Below are 21,210 nucleotides of genomic sequence, written 5' to 3' on the forward strand. Positions count from 1 at the left end.
TTGCATATGTGTTTAGCAGCTTCCATCTTACACGGAAAAGGCCAGTCATGGAATGAAAAGGGGCTTTTTCAAGACGGCTGAATTGTTTCAAACAAAAAGCAAACAAGCTGACAGGGCAAATAAACACTTTCTCTATTCCCATTAATTCCTTCTGGAACCTGAAAAAACATCTTAGCACATTGTACTCTCTAAGGTTTTTTTGTTAATATTTACCAGAGCAAAATATGTTTGCACAAAGATAAGGTTGAGAATGAATTCTCTTTGCAAATGGCAGAAAAAGCAACCAAGTCCTCTATTAAAGGTCCCACAAGGTTTATACCCTCACAAGAATTCAGAATACCCTTAACTCTGCCCTCTGCTGAATGACTAATAAGTAGTTTTTGCATGCATGTTATGGAAACAAAAGAAAAACAGGGTGAATGACTAGAGCCTGGCTTCAATTAGAGAGCTTTTTAGGCAGGAAGACAAGTAGTACATTGCTATAATAGCTTGTGGCAAAATGAATAAGTGGCTGTAACCAAGACTAAAAATATTGTGAAAGAAATGCTTAGGAACAAATTAAAATCCCAGAGGGTGAAGATTCTTCTGCACCAGGCACAGTGGAAACACAGAAACACTCGTCACACGATAGTCTGCACCTAGCTGATGCTTTCAGAGGAGGCACAAGCAGTCAGAGAACATACCCAAGCTGACACTCAGGGGATGGGTTCATTTAAAGCCACATTGGCTTCCTTTGAATGGGAATGTAGGCAATGTATTTTAATGGCCGCAATAGGCAGGTTAACAAAATGGATGCGAATGTATAACACGCTGAATAGGAGGGAAAAATCTATTCCCCAGGGTTTGTAGAAAGATGTTCACAATGAAGCTGTGATGTCATTTGGATCTTGTAGACACTATAATAATACCAAAAAAAAAGAGAAAGTGGATGGAAACAGAAACATGAATGCAAATAATTCCTCCTTCCTTTGAAACTTGGCCTTCTTACTGAAGAGTAGTATGGCCTCTTAAATGGTAGAGTGTTTATAGCACAGGCAGCCAGCAGAGCGAGGGTTAAGGGATAACCTTGTAGTCAGGTCAGCTGACTAGGGGCTAGGGCTGTGCAAAGCTTTGGTCCCCGATTCAATTTGGCAGAGATTCGGCCCGATTTGGCGGCCAAATCTCTGAATCCAAATCAAATCAGAGGACCCTTTAATCTCTCCAAACCGATTTGGAGAGATTCGGAAAGATTTGAACATATACACTGCTTCAAATGTTTCTTCTACATACCTCTAGGTAGCAGGCAGCTCGTGAATGCTACGATGCTGGGGTGGATGGAGCATCTCACAGGAGCGCAGGAGGGGGAGGGGGGAGGGAGGGGTCCCCAGTGCACTCGGCAGCAGACCCAGAAGTGGACCAAAAGCACTTGTGATCCACTTCTGGGTCTGCTGGGGAGCATGCGGGGGGCCCCCGCCCCCCCTGCAACCTCCTCCCAGCTCAGTGACTGGTGCCTCCTGGGTCTGGGGGGCACCCGAGGTCCCCCTGTGGCCCATTGCAGAACCAGGGAGAGCACGGGGGGGCCCCCAGTGTGCTTCCTGGCAGACCTGGAAGTGGACTGGAAGTACTTCCGGTTCACTTCTGGGTTTGCTGTTAAGCATGTGGGGGCCCCCCCCCCAATCCTGTGGGACACTCCATGCGCCCCAGCATTGCAGCATTCACAAGCCATGCTGGTACATCAAGGTATGTAGAAAAAACTGTGTCTATGGCCAAATCGATGATTCTCTGAATCAGCATCGAATCTTCAGATTCGGATTTGGCCGAAACGAATCAGGGACAGTGATTTGAATCAACAAATCGAATCATTGTCCCTGATTCGGGCCGAATCCAAATCCGAATTGAATAGGGCTCACTTGGCACACCCCTACTGGGGGTATCACATGACCAGAAAAGGGGTCAGGCCAGAGCTATATAAGCCCTGGGATTGAACCAGTCAAGGAAGTCAGCCCTGAGACTTGTGTAGTGTAGAGCTCTTAAGAGTAGTATGGTGGGACCCCCCCCAAATCTGCAGTGGGGCTGGAAGAAAACAGCTCTACAGGCCTGGGAACAAGAAAGAGCTGCTCATGGCAGAGAGAGGGAGAGAGAGAGAGAGAGAGAGAGATACTTATTATACAGGCTAGTGGGCTTTATTTTATCTTAAGCCTGATGAAGGTTTGGGTGCCTAACAGAAGGCTGACGTATTCTAATTTAAGTTTCACTGGTGGGTTGGGTTCGGGACTGAAGGGGTGATTTGGAGGTCCCATTAGTCTGACAGGGGCATGTGTCTGTCTTGAGCCCTGCTGGGGACAGGTTCAAGGCAGAGCAGGTGCTGAGCTTGGAGCAGGGCAGAGCTAGGGTGACCACTTTCTTAAAATGTAAAGGTGGGACACATGCCCACCTTCTCTGCCAATTAGAGATGGGTAGTCATTCTAGACAGAGCATGGGGCCACTGAGCCCAGAGCAGGGTGGAGGCAAGAGGCCTGGTGCCCAGGAGGGGCAAGATCAGGGCTGGGGCCCAGATGCCAGGCCTAGCATAGAGTAGAGGGGTAGAAGGCGGGAAGGCTAAAACCTCAACAAAGGGCAGAAGGCCTGAAGTGTCCTACAGACGTAGGGACAAGTGTCCCACCTGATTAGTGACCCAAAACACCTGTGAGGCATGGGGCAGAAATGGAGCCAGGCAACTGGCCCTTAAGGCATTGACCCCTGACACCTGGGTATCACTAGCGTAAGATCAGGGCAGTTTCTCATGCTTTTGAACCATTTATATCAAGGTGTGGTAGGCAAAAGAAGGGTGGACTGCCCCAAGAACAGGGTATAAGGAATTTGTTCAGCCTCCAGGGGCTTCTTGGCCAATTCTGGAGATGGTGCCCTGTTACAGGAAGGATGTCAATTTTAAAACACAGCAGGCATTCTAGAATAGGCCCCCTCAAATAGGGACACCTTACTCTGGAAAAAGTGCCCTTCCTTCCCTCCCACTCCCCCAATTTGGCTTAATTGCCTTTACAACTGGATTAAGCTAAACCAAAAAAAGCAACTCACATCTCAAAATGGGAGCATCCACACAAGCCATGGACGAGTAATTATTGCAGAAGAGTTATTCCAGTCAATTTCAAGGGCAAACTGGCCTTAGACAGTGGAATTTCCCTAACTCGGAATAAGAAGACTTCTATCCAGTGATCTCATGTTGTGCACTGACAAATAAAAGAATGCCCTAATAATAGAGTGAAGCTCCTGCAGCAATAGATGGGACTTGATACTTCTATTTACAACAAGTACTGACTGTCTCAAAGTATTTACTGATTTCAGTTGGCTTTCATGTGAGGCAGTGTATTAATGTAAGAAGGTTGGATTAGCACAAAGGCTTATCAGAGAGTGTGACAACTTTCTCTTTCTCTTGACTGCTCACACTGAAGATTATCTATGCAGTGGGAAGCTTCTGAAAAGAAGCCATTTTGGACTGTTAAAGGCAAAAAATGTTGGAACAACTCAAGTCAGGAATGCCCTGCCACATAATTCAAGAAGAGTCTGACTTTCTTGGGGTGGGGCGGGGAGGTCACCAGTGGACTGAGAACAACTCCCCTGGTGGGTAGAATGTTTCTTGAGGCATTTGTAGAAATGAGTGAATCTGAGGTTATAGTTGGAGAAGTTTGTTTGACCATTTACTTTGAGGCCACCTAAAGTAAGGTCTCTTTTACTTTTAAGATGGGTAGGGAAGAAAATATCTGTATTAAAAGGTGCTACTACCAGTTGTTTCTTGCCAGCAAGATACTATGCTGTGATAAGCATGTGTGACTTTTGGCTTATTTTTCACCTAAAATTTTTCTAATCTTCATACTTTACTTTCTAAGAAGAAGTAATTATCTGAACACATTTTGCTGTTGCTGTCCAATAATATATTGGTTTGGAGTTGGTAAAGCAGTCAACCAGGAATTGTTAATATGCATTTATCCTTTGAAGAGTAAAATAAGTAGCAGGGGTGGCACTCTGCATTTAAAAGAGTCCTTTGGAAACAGAGGCTTAGAATATTGTGTTATACCAAGAGATGCCTGGAGCAGAAAGAAATGTATTGGCACTTGTTTCTAGGCACTGGAGGCGTATACGAAAAATGTAAGAATACATATCTACTTAAGACAGTGGGGGCCACCTTTTTGACAGGCATGTCACAAACTAGCCTCTTGCTATTCCCAAGTGCCACTCAATCCCCTTCCTCTGCCCAGTCTGCTGCTCTGAGTTTTCTGCTCCCTGCCTGATCTCTTGCTCTTTTCTGCTGCCTGCCCCTCCCTGATCTGCCACATGCCACACAGGTCGCCTGTACCACTTGTGCTGCAGGTTGGCCATCCCTGACTTAAAGCTCCCATGCTATATTCACAAGGCTACACTAACCTCATTGGTGAAGCAGTGCATTGCTGTAGTAATGCATCCATATAGGCACATTTATTTTCACTTTCCTTGACTCCCCTTTTTGTGAGTTTGCTAATACAAATTTATTTAATGAGGAGAACCTGGGAGGTCTTTGAACTATCAGGCTAGGGGGCATGCTGACTAACTAGAATTTGATATACTTCTTCACAGTGAAGAATACCTTACTCAGTAAGACTTCCCATTAAAGTCAGTGGGATTGCTTGTGGGGTACGGTACTACCAAACGCAAGTAAATACTTAAACATTCTAACTATCTAACAGAAGCATGGCCATTTTATTAACAGCAGAAATGGATGAGGAAAATATCCCATAGGTCTGGAGAAAGCTCTGGGGTTCCTCCCTAAACAGATACTGTTGTGGAATGCCTGACGCAATGGGACTCTAGTCCACGACTGGGCCTTGTAGGTGTTCCCACAGTATTCTCGAACACATAATAATAGCTGCCTTGGCAAAGGGCATTATGGGTACACGGACAGTCAGACCCCATGAGAAGCACCAGGAGCTGCTATTATTTTTAAATAATGGGAGCACTTGCAAGAATGAGACCATCAGGGTTTTACCCTTCATGGAGAAGAAAGCTTGCCTAATGGTACATACAGATTGCCAATATAAGGAAAAGCTGCACTTGATGCCAGAAAATGTGATTCTACTCCATCCCATTCAAGACCCTGAAACCCAGTTACTACAAAAGGTGGATGGGTGCTCTTCCTCGCTGCATTTTTTAGTGACTCAATCTTAGGGTGAGATGACTGGCCATTACAAAAGCAGATGCATTCATTGATTTTTCCTTCCCCCCAGGACTAGGACAGGGTGGAGTAGGATTGCACTTAAGTGCCTGAGTCCACTTAGATACCTAGTAAGTGGAGCAGAATATGGCCCCAGGGGCCTTCTAAGTGGAATAGAATCAGGCTGTATGTGTTTTGCTTTAATATTTTCCAAAATAAATATTTGAAAATTTCATTTGAAAATAAGATTTGCATTGAAGACCTAGATTCAATTTTTAAAAGGGTAGCTCTTAACGTACAACAAAATGTTTTGTTTCTATTTTCTGTGGCTACAAGGGATAGGACAAGAAACAACCTCATTTTTTTTAACATACAATCATAAAAAAAAATTTCAGGGGTGCTTATTCTCCAGCTCAGAGTTGTCATTTGGCTTGTGGGGCTCCCCAAGGGTCTGGAAAGTTGGCAGTGGGGGAGCAGTGGAAATGTTAATGTCCATTCCCCTGTTACCAAATTTCCAGACCCATGGGAAGCCCCATGAGCTACATAACATGACTCTGGCCCAGACTGCATCAGTGCATGGCTGGAGCTGGGTGCACACAGGATCGGGCTAGTGCATGGGGTCAGGCCAGTTTGCTAGCCTGTACCCATGGATCAACCCCACACAGCAACCCTTTGTGGGATCCAGCCTGTAGACCAAACCCATGTCACTCATCTGGTTTGCAGGACCAGAAGGTTAGCTGCCACTGATGTACTTTGTTCAGTATGATATGACTTCTTTGATTTTTGTGTGGCAAGAGGGGAGGGAGGGAACCATTTCTTGTCAGTAATCAAATGAAAATCTCTCTCTCTCCCTTCCCAGTTTGGTCACTGAACAGAAAAACAGAGGCTTTGCCCAAATCTGGTCATGAAACAGACCTCCTATCTGCAGCCATCCACTCATGAGGAGCACGGGGGCATGAACTTGTCTAGAAGGCAGGAATGAGCAGTTACTACTTTGTCTATGTTTAAGTTAATGTTTCATCATTCTCATATCAGCTAGCAGGGGGTGAATCCTAGGAACACTGAGATGATTTCAGATGAAGACTGGATACCATGGTTAGTGAAACCAATCATTGGGCTCAGTACAGAACTGACTAGATTAAAATCTCTGTCCAGTGTTATACAGAGGCCTGATTAGACTATCTAAAGCAGAAGTATCAAACTGACAGTCTACAGAGCTCCTACAGAGGCTGAGAATTTGGGGGTGGGGCAAGCAGAGGCAGGGCCTACTACCAAAACTTGGGTTTGGAGCTCCGCTGGGGATGCATGTCAATGGCAGGGGCCCAGCAACTGCTGCATTAACCCCTGCCAACACCATCACTCTGCCACTGCCACAGCATCTGGATCCAGACCATGAGGAGCCCCACACAGCTCACTGTCCTAAGAGGGCAAGAGCAGGCTGAGTGAAGAAAGAGTGCTAGAGGACAGAGCTCAGAGCAGTGGTTCATGAAGCTTGATCTGGGCTGGAAAACTTCTGGGTCTTGCTCTTCCTCTTAGGGTCATTCTGGTTGCTGGATTTGGGGTTGGGAATTTTCCCCTCAGTCAAACTGGCACTGACTATAGGGTTTTTATTTTACCTTTCTCTGTAGTGTGGAGACATGTCCTTTTCCTAGGATCTGCTGAATAGCTATTGACCAACATTTCCCTGTCATTGCAGAGGCAGGGCATTGGTAATGCCCTTGTCACCCCTTCATTTACCTATGACTTGTTGCAGGAGGTTCTTGGTATCTTGTGCTTTGCAACTCTGAATGAGGGTTTGAAATGGTAATTCTGGGGATTGCTGGGGTAAATACTTCCCTTCCAATGCAAGGGACAACATTGGATGGCTCACAAGGCTTCTTCCAGTCTCATATTCCAAAGTATAATGAGGTGGCTTTCTTGATCCACTGGGTTTGTCTCTTCAAAAGCCTGGTCCTTCCCAGTGTGGGGCAGACAGTTAAGTAGGGAAGCAGCATGTTGCCTTACCAGTTCCTCACTCTTGGGGGAACGTACCTAGCAGCCACCTACAGAACAAGTAAATGGGGCGGGGGGACACCACTGGTGTCATAATGCTGAGACGCTTTACAACACACTCTTAAATGACTTTCTTCTGCAGCACAATTGCAAAGAACCTTCCACTCTCCCCTGGATTGATGCCATTGCAGAGACTGGTCCCTGCGTTCTGGGGCTTAAGCAGGTAGGTAATTCTTTTCTCCGTCTGAGCTCTGGCACAAGCAAAACTGAAAGTCTCCTAGGGAAGATGTTTATGAAGGAACATGGAGAGGTGCTGAAGGAATGTGTGGAGATGAGAGACAGGAGGCTGAGGGAGTCCTGGGCACTGTATGCATTTTCAGAGGAGAGGGGTTTTAAAGTTTGCTGCAGCACATTGCATTTCCTTCCCATTGTGCTGATGCCTAGCACTCTGCCTCCCTCCCTCTCTAGCCTCTAGAGCACTCCTTTCCTTTCATCTCTCTGTTTTCAAACCTCCTGGTTTCTCTTGGCCTCTGCTCCTTAAATTACAGAAGTCCTTGCTATCTCAGAGGGTTTCAAGCTTTTCAAGGACCCATACATAACTGTAAAAGTGGATTTCAGAGCAGGCAGGAAAGAAGGGATGTGGGGAGTGGGGAAGGGACAGAGAGAGAAGGAGAAGGGACTGACGGGCATAGTTGGGAGAGGAAAGGGAACTACAACTTGGAATAATTGAAAGTTGTTTATGGCTTCTACACGTGTGCTGCAGTTTAGGTACAGGGCCAGACTCGGGAGGACACAAGCTGGATCTGGAGAGGGGACCAGGGTGCACAAATGACAGAGATAAGCTGACTTGTTCTAGAAACCAGGCACAGGTGATTTTAATTCCATTAGCTGTGGCATCACAGCTGGCTGTCCAGCCCCAGAGCATCCCAGCTGTATAGAAACAGAGCTATGCTCTATGGTCTGGAAACACTGAGCAGATGTCCTGGGAGCACCTCGACATGCCTCAACCACCAATACCACCTCCTCCCTCCTCCAGGCCTCTAACTCCTCATATACCCTTTCTTGCCTAACATTCTATATCCCTGTCACAACCCAAAGTTGTGATTTTTTGTTTGTGTGTGCGCTTCGGCACCGCTAAATTATTTCCCGCCAATTTGTCGCTTTCTTTGCACGGTAGAGTTCTCTGCTGCAACAGAGAACTCTGGTGCAACAGGGATTTCCCGCCAGATTATGGCTTCTTTGCAGGGTGCATCTCTTTTTTGCATCGTAGTGATACACGCTGTAAAGAAGTTCCCGCCATTTGTATTGGGATTCGCGCCACATTATTGGCCGATTCCTAATGTAGGCACACGTGGCGGCTAGCGATTGGCTTGCTAGCCGTACAAAAGGCTTGGGTAGTTTCTGCCCAAGTTGGAGGAGGGAGGATGAGAGAGATTCTGTGTGAAGATCTCCAAGTGCTGCGGACCCGGCGCGCCTCCCCTAAGCAGGCAATAGAGGCAATAGAACCGAGCCTACGGAGCTTTCACTTCTAGCCTCTCCCCGTCGCCGAGCGCAATCCTAGACGTATCCCTTTCCTGTAACTTCGGACCCGCGGAGCCTAAGTAACTCCGGGGAAACTTTTCGAACCCAACTTAACTGGACCCGCGGAGCCTAGCAAACTCCGTGGGAGCAATCGATTTGTCAGAGTCCTCCAACGAGGGTTCAAGCGGGAGCTGTGCCTGGAAACCTGTCCAGCCTACACCAATACCATCTTTGGGTGTAAGTAAACAACCTTTTCAATCAACCATTACGCCTCCGTAACTAATTCTAACTTGCGTGTGCTAAACTGCCCTGCGGTTCTCTCCAGCCCTGCGTGCCCAGGCTGCTGGCCACAGCCTGTGTGCACCGAAGACGGGTCCAGTATGACCCCGGTTCGCTCCCGGCTCGCCCATGGCAGCCAGAATGGGATCGGAATCACCGCTGCACATGGCGACGAGGGCGGGATCGGGGCCTGGCCCGCACAATCCCCAGCATCATCTACACTTAGGTTTAGCCCTGATACCCTTCCTCAGCCCTGAAGCTGAGGATCTCTCAGGCTGGAGCTCCTAGTCATCTAAATGCTACATTACCTGACAGTTTTGAGTGTTTCCTGGCACTTTCAGGTAATCATGGTTAGCATGCAACATTAACCTGTACTGCCCTCTTAATGTACAATCACATGTATCTATGCCCTTTTTACTAGAATACCTTACCAGAACCACAGTGACATCCTCTGCCTCCAGCCTTGATCTGAGCTGGAACAGTCTCTCTCAATCATCTAGACCCTAGTGCATACAATTAGTTTCTGCTGAGGCTAAATGAGGCTGCCCTGTCTACCAATGAGCCAGAGATGTCACTGTCATTTAAAGTCAGCTTCCATCACAACCATCAGATAGGAATGAGTTCATTTTACCTCCTGCACCTCATTCCCAGGCCAAAGACCAGTTCCATTTTTCATGATGATGGATTCTTATTACCAGGAAGATCTGTAGGTGTCTTTTTCAGCTGACAGATCTAAGTGTCAAAATCTATCCATATTTTCTACATGCAGCGCATACTTCATTGCGTGCAACTCATTTAGGGCTTGTGCTCAACCAATGGTTAATCCTTACCTTGAATAAATCCACAAAGGCATGAAGTCCTGCTCTTCTAAAATTTCAGCATGCTGGCCTATGCAAAATGGAGACCATTCCCTTGCAAGGTGTAAGAGAGATGCTTCATACATAAACCTGGCTGTTGTATAATTTAGTGAGACTACAGATTCTTTCAGGGATGTCTGTAATCAAAAATACATTAGTTCCTCTCATGAGATAGGCTCTCCATCCTCCTAATCAGCCTTGCAGCCCTTCTCCACCCCTACTCCAGTCCAAATTCATCTTTCTTGAATCTATGACCAGAGCTGTGTATCATACTGAAGAGGTTTTCCCTAGGTCTAGTACAATATTTTCCAATTTCAACTGGAATCACCTCTCATGATGCAGCCTAAGATAATAGTTGCTTTTTTTGCATGTCTGAGATAACCTCCTTGCTCTTACTTGACCCTCCCCTGTTTATACCTCTAAGGCTCTTGTTAACTCTGCTGACACCAGTGTTATACCAAAGATTCACGTTAGGACTTTTTCAGGCCCACAGTGTTCTTGGATGATGTTTCCCATTCTGTGCACATGGCTGGCAGTCTTGGTTCTAGGAGTGTGACTCTGGTACTTGGCCTTACTGGAGTGCACATTGCTTTCTTTATTGTGAGCAGCATGAGCCTGAAAAAAGGTTCTTAAGCTAGATAAATGAAAAGGGAACAAGGAAAGCAGTGGGGCCACTATGCAGTGAGGAGCTGGGGTAGTGACTACAGATAACTTAGGCCTGCCCTGAAACCAAACAAAAAAAACTTTGCCTCCCTTCTCAGGAAGGACAATGAAGCTGACTGGGAGCAGAAGTGTTAGAAGCCAGGACAGCAGCCAGGCTTTAGCCCCCAGCTGACCAGAGTGAGCCTGACTGCCAGTGGTCTAACTACTCCCAGCTGGAACAAGTTACCCACATGGGCATGGTTGCCTGGTTATAAGCAGCTGATGCTTCAGTTTTCCTCAGACTACTCAGCCAGACAGATCCCTATCTCTCTCTCTCTCTCTGGGCTTTTGGCTCCTGGTTCCTTGCTTCTGCCTCCAGTCTGGACCCTTGCTTCCTGATTGTCAGCTTCTTGCTCCTGTCTCTAGTCTGGTCTCCTGCTTCTTACCCTGTGTGCTCTTGATCATTTAGCTTGTGAATCTAGTTTAGACCTTGTGACTCTCTAAGATCAAGCACCAACCACCCATGCCCCAGCTGTGCCCTTGACAAAAGGCAGGCTGGCAGATGGGAATGAAGTTATGGAAATGGAGATGACCATGAGAACTCCATTTCCATAAGGATTCAATGCACTCAAGTCAGGGAAACCGATTAATCCCCATTTCTGAATTTTAAAAGAACATGCATGTCAAATCTTAGGTCCATTTGCAAGTGCTTTTTTGTAAGTCAACATCATGTTGCAGCTGGTACCATACGTTTTAGATAACAAATCTGTAAGCTAACTGTAGGGCAACTAGAAGCTGCTGATTTTATAATAGTCACATGAAAAAGCAACTACTATTGTAGGCTATATCAGGAGAGGTAGTTCTAGCTGAGACTGCGGAAATATTGTATGAGGCCTGGATGAAACCTCTTTGCAGTACAATATACAGCTCTGGTCACAAGTTCAAGAAAGATTAACTCAGACTGGAGCAGCGATGGAGGAACAGATGATTAGGGGATAGAGAACCTGTCTCATGAGAAGAGACTAGAAGAGCTTGTCTTATTTAACCAGGCAAAATGAAGGTTAAGAAGGGTCTGACTGCTGTCTATAAACACATCAGGGGGTAAAAACCTTGGGAGGGAAAAAAACTGTTTAAACTAAAGTATAACACTGGCACAAGAACAAAGGGATATAAATTGGCCATGAATGATGTGAGGCTGGGAATTCAAAGCAGGGTTCTAACCATCCAGGGAGTGCAGATGGCAAGCAAAACACTCAAGTAGTGTTAAGATGGAGGTCAGCTTGTTTTATTAAATGGATTCTGTCATTTGGTTGCGTGTGACAGCAGGGAACTGGACCCAATGATCCAGAGGGTTTTCTGCTCCTGTGACCTATAATTTACATCAGCTGAGGATCTGCCATGATGTTTTAAACTGATGTCTGCACTGGGACATTTACATTAGTAGACGGCTTTCTTTTATGTAACATTCATATGACAGGAGCATTTTGGAGCAGGCTAGGCTGGGGTCCCATGTGCTAGGCACAAACATAGAGAATGAAAGGCCACAAAAGGTAGAAGCACTTTTTGAAACTGAGGAGTGCTCAGTGGATCGCATAGCCATGTTGAAGGTAAGAAACCACATCATCTTCTAAGTCACAAGAAGATAATGCGACTTGCCTCAGGTCCTACAGGAAATATGACAGAGGTAGGAACTCAACTGTAGGGTTTTGAACAGTAAATGAGCAACAAACAAGAACACCCCTCCTGGTAGCTTTATAGGAATTTCCTAACTAGATCCTACGTATCAATGCTATGTTAAATGGGGCCTCCAACCATCTTTAAGAAGGAAAAGGGTCTTATGCAAATATAGTAACTGCTATTTAAAATGAATTAGCAGAGCACCTGGCAAGCACATGTTTTGTCCACTATGAAGGCACAGGAAATCTATCTTTGCTCTTCTGCAGAAAAATGTGAAACTGAACCAATCATTTATGAAATATAATAATCAAATGTAAAACACAGCATCTGTAGCTTTACCAATTATGTAAAAAGGAACCTAGAGACCCTACAATATGTTACGTGTCATAGTTGCCAATGGGTACTACAAAAATTGCTACCACACTGGCACGTGTCTGCGTACAATCTCCATGTACTTACCTCACAAATCTTTTCCAACGATGGGACAAAGAAATCATCGCACACAATTGCCAGGGCATAGAACATATAGACAGCCTGAAAAAGAAAAGAAGCCATGAGTTAAGAAAGTGAGAGCAAAGAACACTGAGGATGCAATGTCCCCCCTCAGTTTGGGTCTTCTCATTCTACTGCTTGAGTAATTTATAGGGCAGTTTAGGATTTAATGGAATGACCACGAGCTATTTATCCAAAATTCTTACCAGTGATCAATTACCCCCAGCAGTTATCCTTGTATGGTGACATATGATTTTTTTAAAGGAAGTTCTCTGGGTGTTGCTGACAGTCAGTATTCTGTATCTTTTCTTTTTTTCCCTCTAAACAGCAAGTCTGGGTTTATTTTAGGGTTGGATATTTGACCAATCAAATAAAATTTTGTCAATTGACCAGTCAAATATCAGTCAAAAATAGCATATAGGTCCACATAATACACAGGAAAAGCACAAATTTTCCATTAAGAAATGTGTCAAAGAACAATAAAAAAATCATATTTCTGTCAAGCAAACTACAAAAAAAATGTAGTGTGTGTTTTTTTTGGTTTTGGAAAATTGTTATAATCTTTGACTGGTCCAAAAATATGTAGTCAATTGGCCAGTCAATTGACAATATTTGAGAGAGAAATTGACTGGGTTGCCAACCCTAGTTTTTTTTAATATGTAACTGTGTTCCATGCAAATCTCGACTCCAAAGGATGAGTGCTCAGTCTGTTAGCATTTGCATACAGCGCAAGGATGTGTGCTGGCCTGTGTATACAACCCTTGGAATGACAGCTCCGGGCAGGTGTCTGCAGTGTCAGACTGCGTTAGGAAGAGGCACCAGGAAAACATGCCATGCCCATTCACCCCTGCCCTGTGTGCTGAGCAGTTGTGGTAAGAGCAGTACTGGGAGTATCCACAGCACACACCAAAAGCAGCTATGTGGGTTTGGTGGTGCCCTCAGCAGGAGGGAGTGGGTGTGCGGCGTGCTCCTGGGGCTGCACTCCTGGTCTCTGTCCACAGAATTCTGCTTCTCTCAAAGGAGTGCTTTGAAAAATTCACTTCTGGGCAGGTGGAGAATGTGCAACCACATTGTTGTGTTGCTAACAAATCAGAGAGCTTGTTATGGTTCCTCAGGGCATGAACTGCCCTGGGGCAGGCAGGAAGGGAAGTGCACATATCATCTGGCCTTGGGCAAAGCTAGTTTAAACTGTCATAGCTCCACTACAGTGACAGCAATTCACACAACCTGGAGAACTGGCCTAGAGTACCTTCCCAAAGCCTAATGCATCCAGGGAAGCTCAAGTGAGAGCAGTGAAATACAGGTTTCCATTGATTTATGTGGGTTTTTATATGCAAATTCGCTCTTATGCGATGAGCATATTTAGACCCATAATTCGTTATGCGGAGGTAAATTCACTCTTATGCGATCAGCATAGATGCCCTCCTGCCCAAGCAGGTAAGTCTGTGGGGGGGAGGGGAAAGGGCCATGGCCCACTCACCCCAGTCCCAGCTGCAGCAGCCCTGGGAGTGGCTAACACCAGCTGCCTGCAGCCTCTGGGCTGCACCGTGCTCTGCCTGTCCCCCTGCACCTGGGCTCACCCCAGCTCCTGAGCTGCACCATACTGTGGTACAGGCAACTGGTGTTGGCTGCTCCCACGGCCACTCCAGCACAGGCTGGGGTGAGTGCGGACAAGCAAAGCCCTGGGCGGTGCAGCACTCACCCCAGCCCTGACTGCAGTGGTCCCAGGAGCAGCCAACACCAGTTACCTGCACGAGGGCACGGTGCAGCCCAGGAGCAGAGGTGAGTGAGGACAGGCACAGCACAGTGCAGCTCAGCAGCAGCAGGCAGCTGGCATTGGCTGCTCCCAGGGCCTCTGCAGCTGGAGCTGGGGTGAGTGCTGCTCTCTTCCCTCTGCTTTGCTGCCTTGTGCAGCCCTGGGAGCGGCACCCTTCCCCCTGCCCCTTCCCTAGTCCCAGCCTTCCTCCCTCACCACCATGGGAACCTATCCCTATTTGTTACATTGTAAAGTGGGTTTGCTTTATGCGAATTTGATTTATGTGCTGTTCTCTGGGAACGCATGCACAGCATAAATCGAGGGAAACCTGTACTGAACTTACTATTGCTAGGGGAAATTACAGGCAAGGCTTCCCTCCAGGTGGAAGGGGGTGGCAGAGGAAAGATGCAGGACAATGTCTACATTCCTAATGTGCCTTTTGGCACTCCATAGTATCTGTACACCCTGGCCAGGTGCAGTGAGGCATGGCAGCTTCGATACGTAGCAAAGTAGCCTTCGATACGGTATCCCACCCCATACTGGTGAACAAGTTAAGAGGCTGTGACGTGGATGACTACACAGTCCGGTGGGTGGTGAATTGGCTAGAGGGCCGCACCCAGAGAGTCGTGGTGGATGGGTTGGTCTCGACCTGGAAGGGTGTGGGCAGTGGGGTCCCGCAGGGCTCGGTCCTTGGACCGATACTCTTTAATGTCTTCATCAGTGATTTGGATGAGGGAGTCAAATGTACTCTGTCCAAGTTTGCAGATGACACAAAGCTATGGGGAGAAGTGGACACGCTGGAGGGCAGCGAACAGCTGCAGACAGACCTGGATAGGTTGGACAAGCGGGCAGAAAACAACAGGATGCCGTTCAACAAGGAGAAATGCAAAGTGCTGCACCTAGGGAGGAAAAATGTCCAGCACACCTACAGCCTAGGGAATGACCTGCTGGGTGGCACAGAGGTGGAAAGGGATCTTGGAGTCCTAGTGGACTCCAAGATGAACATGAGCCGGCAGTGTGACGAAGCCATCAGAAAAGCCAATGGCACTTTATCGTGCATCAGCAGATGCATGACAAATAGGTCCAAGGAGGTGATACTTCCCCTCTATCGGGCGCTGGTCAGACCGCAGTTGGAGTACTGCGTGCAATTCTGGGCGCCACACTTCAAGAAGGATGCGGATAACCTGGAGAGGGTCCAGAGAAGGGCAACTCGTATGGTCAAGGGCCTGCAGACCAAGCCCTACGAGGAGAGACTAGAGAAACTGGACCTTTTCAGCCTCCGCAAGAGAAGGTTGAGAGGCGACCTTGTGGCTGCCTTTAAGTTCATCACGGGGGCACAGAAGGGAATTGGTGAGTATTTATTCACCAAGGCGCCCCCGGGGGTTACAAGAAACAATGGCCACAAGCTAGCAGAGAGCAGATTTAGATTGGACATTAGGAAGAACTTCTTCACAGTTCGAGTGGCCAAGGTCTGGAACGGGCTCCCAAGGGAGGTGGTGCTCTCCCCTACCCTGGGGGTCTTCAAGAGGAGGTTAGATGAGCATCTAGCTGGGGTCATCTAGACCCAGCACTCTTTCCTGCTTATGCAGGGGGTCAGACACGATGATCTATTGAGGTCCCTTCCGACCCTAACATCTATGAATCTATGGCAGGTGGAAATCTCTCTATGCCTTTCTCGCTTTCAGTACGTTTGTTTAGGATCAGCCACAATTTGGCTCTGTAGTTTTTGTGGACAATAAGGTATACACTGGATTTGTCATTCTAGGATCCCCAGTAGGGACTAAGAAGCAATCTGTCTATATCAGCTCCCCAGGAACAGACCCATATTTCTTAGCTCTTACTCCATAGCAGACTGTGGTATTGGTAAGCCTAAGATACTGTCCTGTAGGGCAGTGGTGGCCAACCTGCAGCATGGGTGCCACAAGTGGCATGGGCAGCCTCTGTGTGTGGCACAGCAGAGGGAGAAGGAAGCACAACAACAGATAGGGCAGGGAGCAGAAAGAAGAGCAGGGGATCAGGTAGAGGGGACAGGGCAGGGATGAAAAAGCAGAGCAGCAGATTGAGTAGAGAGCACAGAGTAGGGAGTACGAAGTGGGTCCAAAGGAGATCCAAGTAGCATATGGGGAGGGTGCAGTGCTTAATTTGTAGCATACTCCCTAAAAAAGTTAACCCCCACAGCTCTAGGGTATCCTTACAAACACAGTAGTTAATACCATGAGGATCCTTAATAGTGGGTTGGGATATTGTCACCAACAATGATATTAATGTTGATTAAAAAAATGGAACATCATATATCATTAACTGGAATATCAGAATGAATATCATCATCAAGTTAGTATAATGGACTGTACTGCTTAAGGGCTGACTCACAGCACAACACCCACTATCATCTACATTTCCATCTTGCCAAGTGTTTATGGCCCCTGTCTGACTTGATTATGCAAATCCCCTTTACACTGGCAACTTAAATCTCCCTGTGATTTTGCTTGGTTCTTTAAAACACCAGGCCTGTCAAATATTGTAAAACTAATTGCATTGTATCTGAAAGCAAGTAGTACAGAGCTCTAGAAATGAGGAATTTTTGCACCTGGATCCAAAGAATTTGATACAATATCCCCAATTCCCTTCTTTTTTCATTTCTACAAAAGGCATTACAATACTCGTTGCTTTTCCAACCTCAAAGTGAGACTGAAATATTTTAAAGTTCAAAGTAGTTCACATTTTTTTACCACCTGTGATAGCATTATTTTTACAGGCTGCTCAGGAAAAAAAATGCAAGGCTAGTTTGAACTTTAAAAATGCTCTAGCAAGTGCTGTGGTCTGGACTGCAGGCTGATTTTTGGCCTGGCTTACGAGGCTGGACACGATGCAGAAAAAAGATGACTAGTGCCTGATCGTGCCAATACTTAGGCATTAAAAGTCTGATCCTATGTTACTGAAGTTAATGGTAAAATTTTCCTTGATTTCTAGGGTGTAGAATTCGGGACTAATTTGGGGCCAAAAGTGAAGCACATGCATTTTTGCAGGATCAGGGCTGTAGACTAGAGGGAGATGTGAGAAAGATGTAGAGGCAAAAAGCTCTTCTCAGTGCAGTATATTTCTGCCAGCTGATCCACTGAGTACCTAGGAACAGATGGTTGGGATCACACCTCTCCAATGGGGTCAAGGAAAGAAGAAAAAAAATAAAACCAGGGAACTGCTATTACACAGCTTAACAAATGATCCCCAAAAGCAGCAGGAGATGAGCGTAGGCAGTGATGTCATCAAGGCTAACTGGGTACAAGCTGCACATGTCAAGCTATAGAGATCATTAATTGCATTACTTAATTTATCCGAATTGAGCAACTTCAGCACCACAGCTGCTCATGGCATTTTTAGTTGACATTAACAACTGTGGATGTATTTGCCATGTATTTCTTTCTTGAATGTATATCTTGTGGTGATGTGTTGTGTTTGGTTTTAAAGCTTGCTCTAAAGCTGGGGGAATGAAGATCTGTAGGAATCTATCTGGCATTCTTAAGGAAGAATAATGCTGAAATAAAGTCAGTTCATTGTCTTCATTTGGCTCTTAACCCTTTCAAGTCAAGCAACTGTGCATACAATCATGTCATCTTCCCATTATCCATATCCATTATAGAGTCCATAGTATTGAAAAATCATGCAGCTTGATTATGTTTGAGGCCCCTACCCACATTTCTGTCATGCCAGCTGAAATCATCTGACCCCTATTCCCATTTCCCCTACCTGCATCTCTGCTTTATTTGGACAACGGAGTTTGTTATTAAGAAGGGAAGCTGATCATGAAATAAGAAGATCCTCTTATAAGATTATTTAGCTGGAAAAATAAAGAACATGGCTTGAAAAGAGAAGAGGGGAAATTAGGGCACCAGGATTTTTTTATTAATGAGAGAGAGAGAAAGAGAATCAACATGGAAACATAGGAAATCTATCTATCTATCTATCTATCTATCTATCTATCTATCTATCTATCTATCTATCTATCTATCTATCTATCTATCAAGGGCTTAGTCTGTCTGTGTATGTGTGTGTCTGTCCATAATGCTTTTTAAGGATGCCGGGAGCCTGGTTCAGCGGGTAGGGCAGAAGGAGGGGCCAGCTGAGGAAAAGCAGGAACTGGGCTTCGGGCTACTGTGAGAAGAAAATTACCCAGCTACAGTGAGGCTACGGCGTTATTTGAAATTCATCTGTCATTCTTGATGGGCAATTGCTAGTTTTTATATATTTATGGTGTTGACGGTGAGAATTTAGGTTGATGCTCAACAAAAAGGGGAATCTACTTTGCAGCTAGCCAAGTACCCAAGAGGCGATTAGCTACTTAAGTGTAGTTTGATTTTCCATCCTATGAACAGAATAACAAGTCTCCTGGTCTGAGGAAACTCCAAAGCTAACAACTGAAGTATTGGCTACAAGGACAAGGGCTGAAGAATGGACGAGTCCATCAGTGGAGGTTTCTGGACTGCTGGAAGGTGCTCTTGATCTCCAACACTGACTTCTGAAATGAAAGAGCCCAACTGGAATGACAGCAATAAAAAAGAGCCCAAATGGATTAGGAAATGGCTGATGGGGAACTGGTTAGTATGAAAGATAAATATACTCTGGATTTCTCCTTCCCTGTTTCTTCTTTCTCACTTTTCTTGCCTTTCCCTGTTTCTCCCTTCAGGCTATCAATGCTCTTTCCTTCACAATAAATGCAGTCTTGCAGACTTTCTGCTTTCAAACCAAACTGGCAGAAAGAAGCTGGAATTTTTTTCACAGGTAAATGCATGTGCTACTGACCAGTGGCCTGTACTCCACAGTGAAGTTTGCAACTGAATCTTCTTTACAAGCCCAACTGTAGTCCTTTTCTGAAATCCACAAACCTCAGGGTTTTGGCCTTAGATCTGTTGGGGCTTGGCTGTGTCATGTCAGCTGCAGGTCTTTGGGAGGATGGGATGGAGCAGGCCTGGCTCATGCTTTGTCCACTTGGGTCCACTGACATAGTCCAGAGCTGGAAGTTTGCCTAGGAAGCTGTTCCAGACTTGTTCCTAAAACCCACTCCTGAGCTACTCTGGTGAGTCTGAAAGCAGCTACAGGGACTCAGTCTAAATAAGCTACTAGGAATCATCAAGGACTTGGGGGACCTGGATGCAACTTATGGATTTTGATTGATAGTACAAAGTTGGTGCTAAAACACGGAGTGCTTCTGGGCATCCACCTTTGCTGAGAGGTCCTTCAGCATGTACCCACTGGACTAGGCATAATGGACAGTACTGAAGTTTCATGCTTGCCTGACCAATAGCAAGTAAGCTAGGGAGTTGACAAGAGCTGGGAGAACCCATTTTTCCCCTACCTATTTGTGGTGAGGGTTTGGGAAGCAGAAGAGAAGGGCAAAGATAACAAAGGAAGGGTTGAACAGGATTCACAGAAGCCTTCTCTCATACCACTGAGGCAAAAAGCTCTGCCCTCCACTCCACTCTGCATGTGTCAGCCTTGGAAATGGGGCAGTGAGGATGCCTTGGGGGTGCCCCAAATCACCATTCTTGAACATCTCACAAACCCAGGTCTTAAGAACAGCGCCCACGGTGTCCCTAGAGCATCCTCACCCTAATTTCTGGGTTGACACATGGAGATGGGAACAGGTGGTCAGGCCAGGATGACCAAGCAACCCACCACCACAATGTAGATACACTCCTCAGACACATGCAGGAAGCTGTGAGGAGGGAAGAAGAGCTGTGTTACAAGCCAAGGTCAGAACAAATGAGCTAAGCTGAAAAGATTCCAAGGTTCAGAAGCAAAAGCATGAACTACACTAGAGGATCCTGGCCCTCTTCAAAGAAAGCTCTAGTAATCAACAAAATAAGGCAGGGAAATTCATACAGGGTTTAGTATTTGTGTCCACATTTGCACATCTCTTTTGCTATTAAGCAAAGAGCAGTGGTGTTTTCAGGATCCTGTACAAAGTCTGTTTGCTTTCATCTAATATGGGCTTCTGCAGGGTATAATGGAAGCCAGAATGACAACCTGATTTGAAGGCTGGGAGGGGGGAAGTGTCACCCACAGGGAGGGTCAACTTAGGTCCACGAGCTAGGCAGTGGGGACCAGGAGTCTTAGCTCTTAGGAGGGGCTGCATGATAGGGGGTTTGCATCCCAAAGAATGTGCCTTAGGGCCCCAGCACAGCAGTCCATTCAATTGCTAAGAAGGGGGCATGAGCCCATAGCAGTGACTTGAAGACAGAACATTTGCACTTGACAATGTTATGGAACCAGGGGGCTCTGAATTATCTGTCCCTCAATACCACAGCCCAGACAGCTTTTTTTGGCTACAAAAGTACAGGGAAAGAGATACAACATAATGGACTGTACTGTCCTCATCACCCACCCACTCACAAATATCTCACACACCCCACCCATTGACACATTCATACGCATAGGCACCTCCTCCCCACATATGCCTATGTGCACTCACTAACGTCCTTGCTTGCTCTAGGCCTGCCTCCCCCCAGATAAAATCCACTGACTCTTCCTTTGCAAAAAGTACTGGGCACATGGGAAGTTCACTTGCCCCACCCACTTCCCCCAAAAAGCCAAACCAGCACTACTTGGCTGTGTTTACGCCCCCTGCACAACCTGGAAGAGAGCTGTAACAGTGAGTCTGGATGCATCTCTTTTTCCCCCACCCTCCCCCACAGTGACTGGCAGTGATTGTATCAAAGTGGTGTCCACTGACCTCTTAAGGAATCAAACCTCTGGCTCTGTACCATGCACAATGCTTTAAATACCACTATAAGACTTACACCTTTCAAGGAGAGGATGCTGGTGTCTTTGTGGTGACT

The 21,210-nt window shown here is 46.2% G+C and overlaps 1 protein-coding gene across 5 annotated transcripts in view; it reads right to left on the reverse strand.

The window, feature by feature from the left end:
• SLC24A3 (solute carrier family 24 member 3) overlaps nt 1–21,210 on the reverse strand; it is a 452,298-nt gene that overhangs the window by 137,026 nt on the left and 294,062 nt on the right. For all 5 annotated transcript variants that reach the window (XR_002091321.2, XM_019491036.2, XM_019491034.2 and 2 more), the window contains exon 4: nt 12,589–12,663. Coding sequence is in view for 4 of the 5 variants with exons in the window: in XM_019491036.2 (XP_019346581.2) it covers nt 12,589–12,663 (75 nt within the window). In the remaining variant the exon portion in view is untranslated. The remainder of the gene's footprint in view (nt 1–12,588; nt 12,664–21,210) is intronic.

This window comes from Alligator mississippiensis, chromosome 1, assembly GCF_030867095.1.
Source record: "Alligator mississippiensis isolate rAllMis1 chromosome 1, rAllMis1, whole genome shotgun sequence".
NCBI lineage: Eukaryota > Metazoa > Chordata > Crocodylia > Alligatoridae > Alligator > Alligator mississippiensis.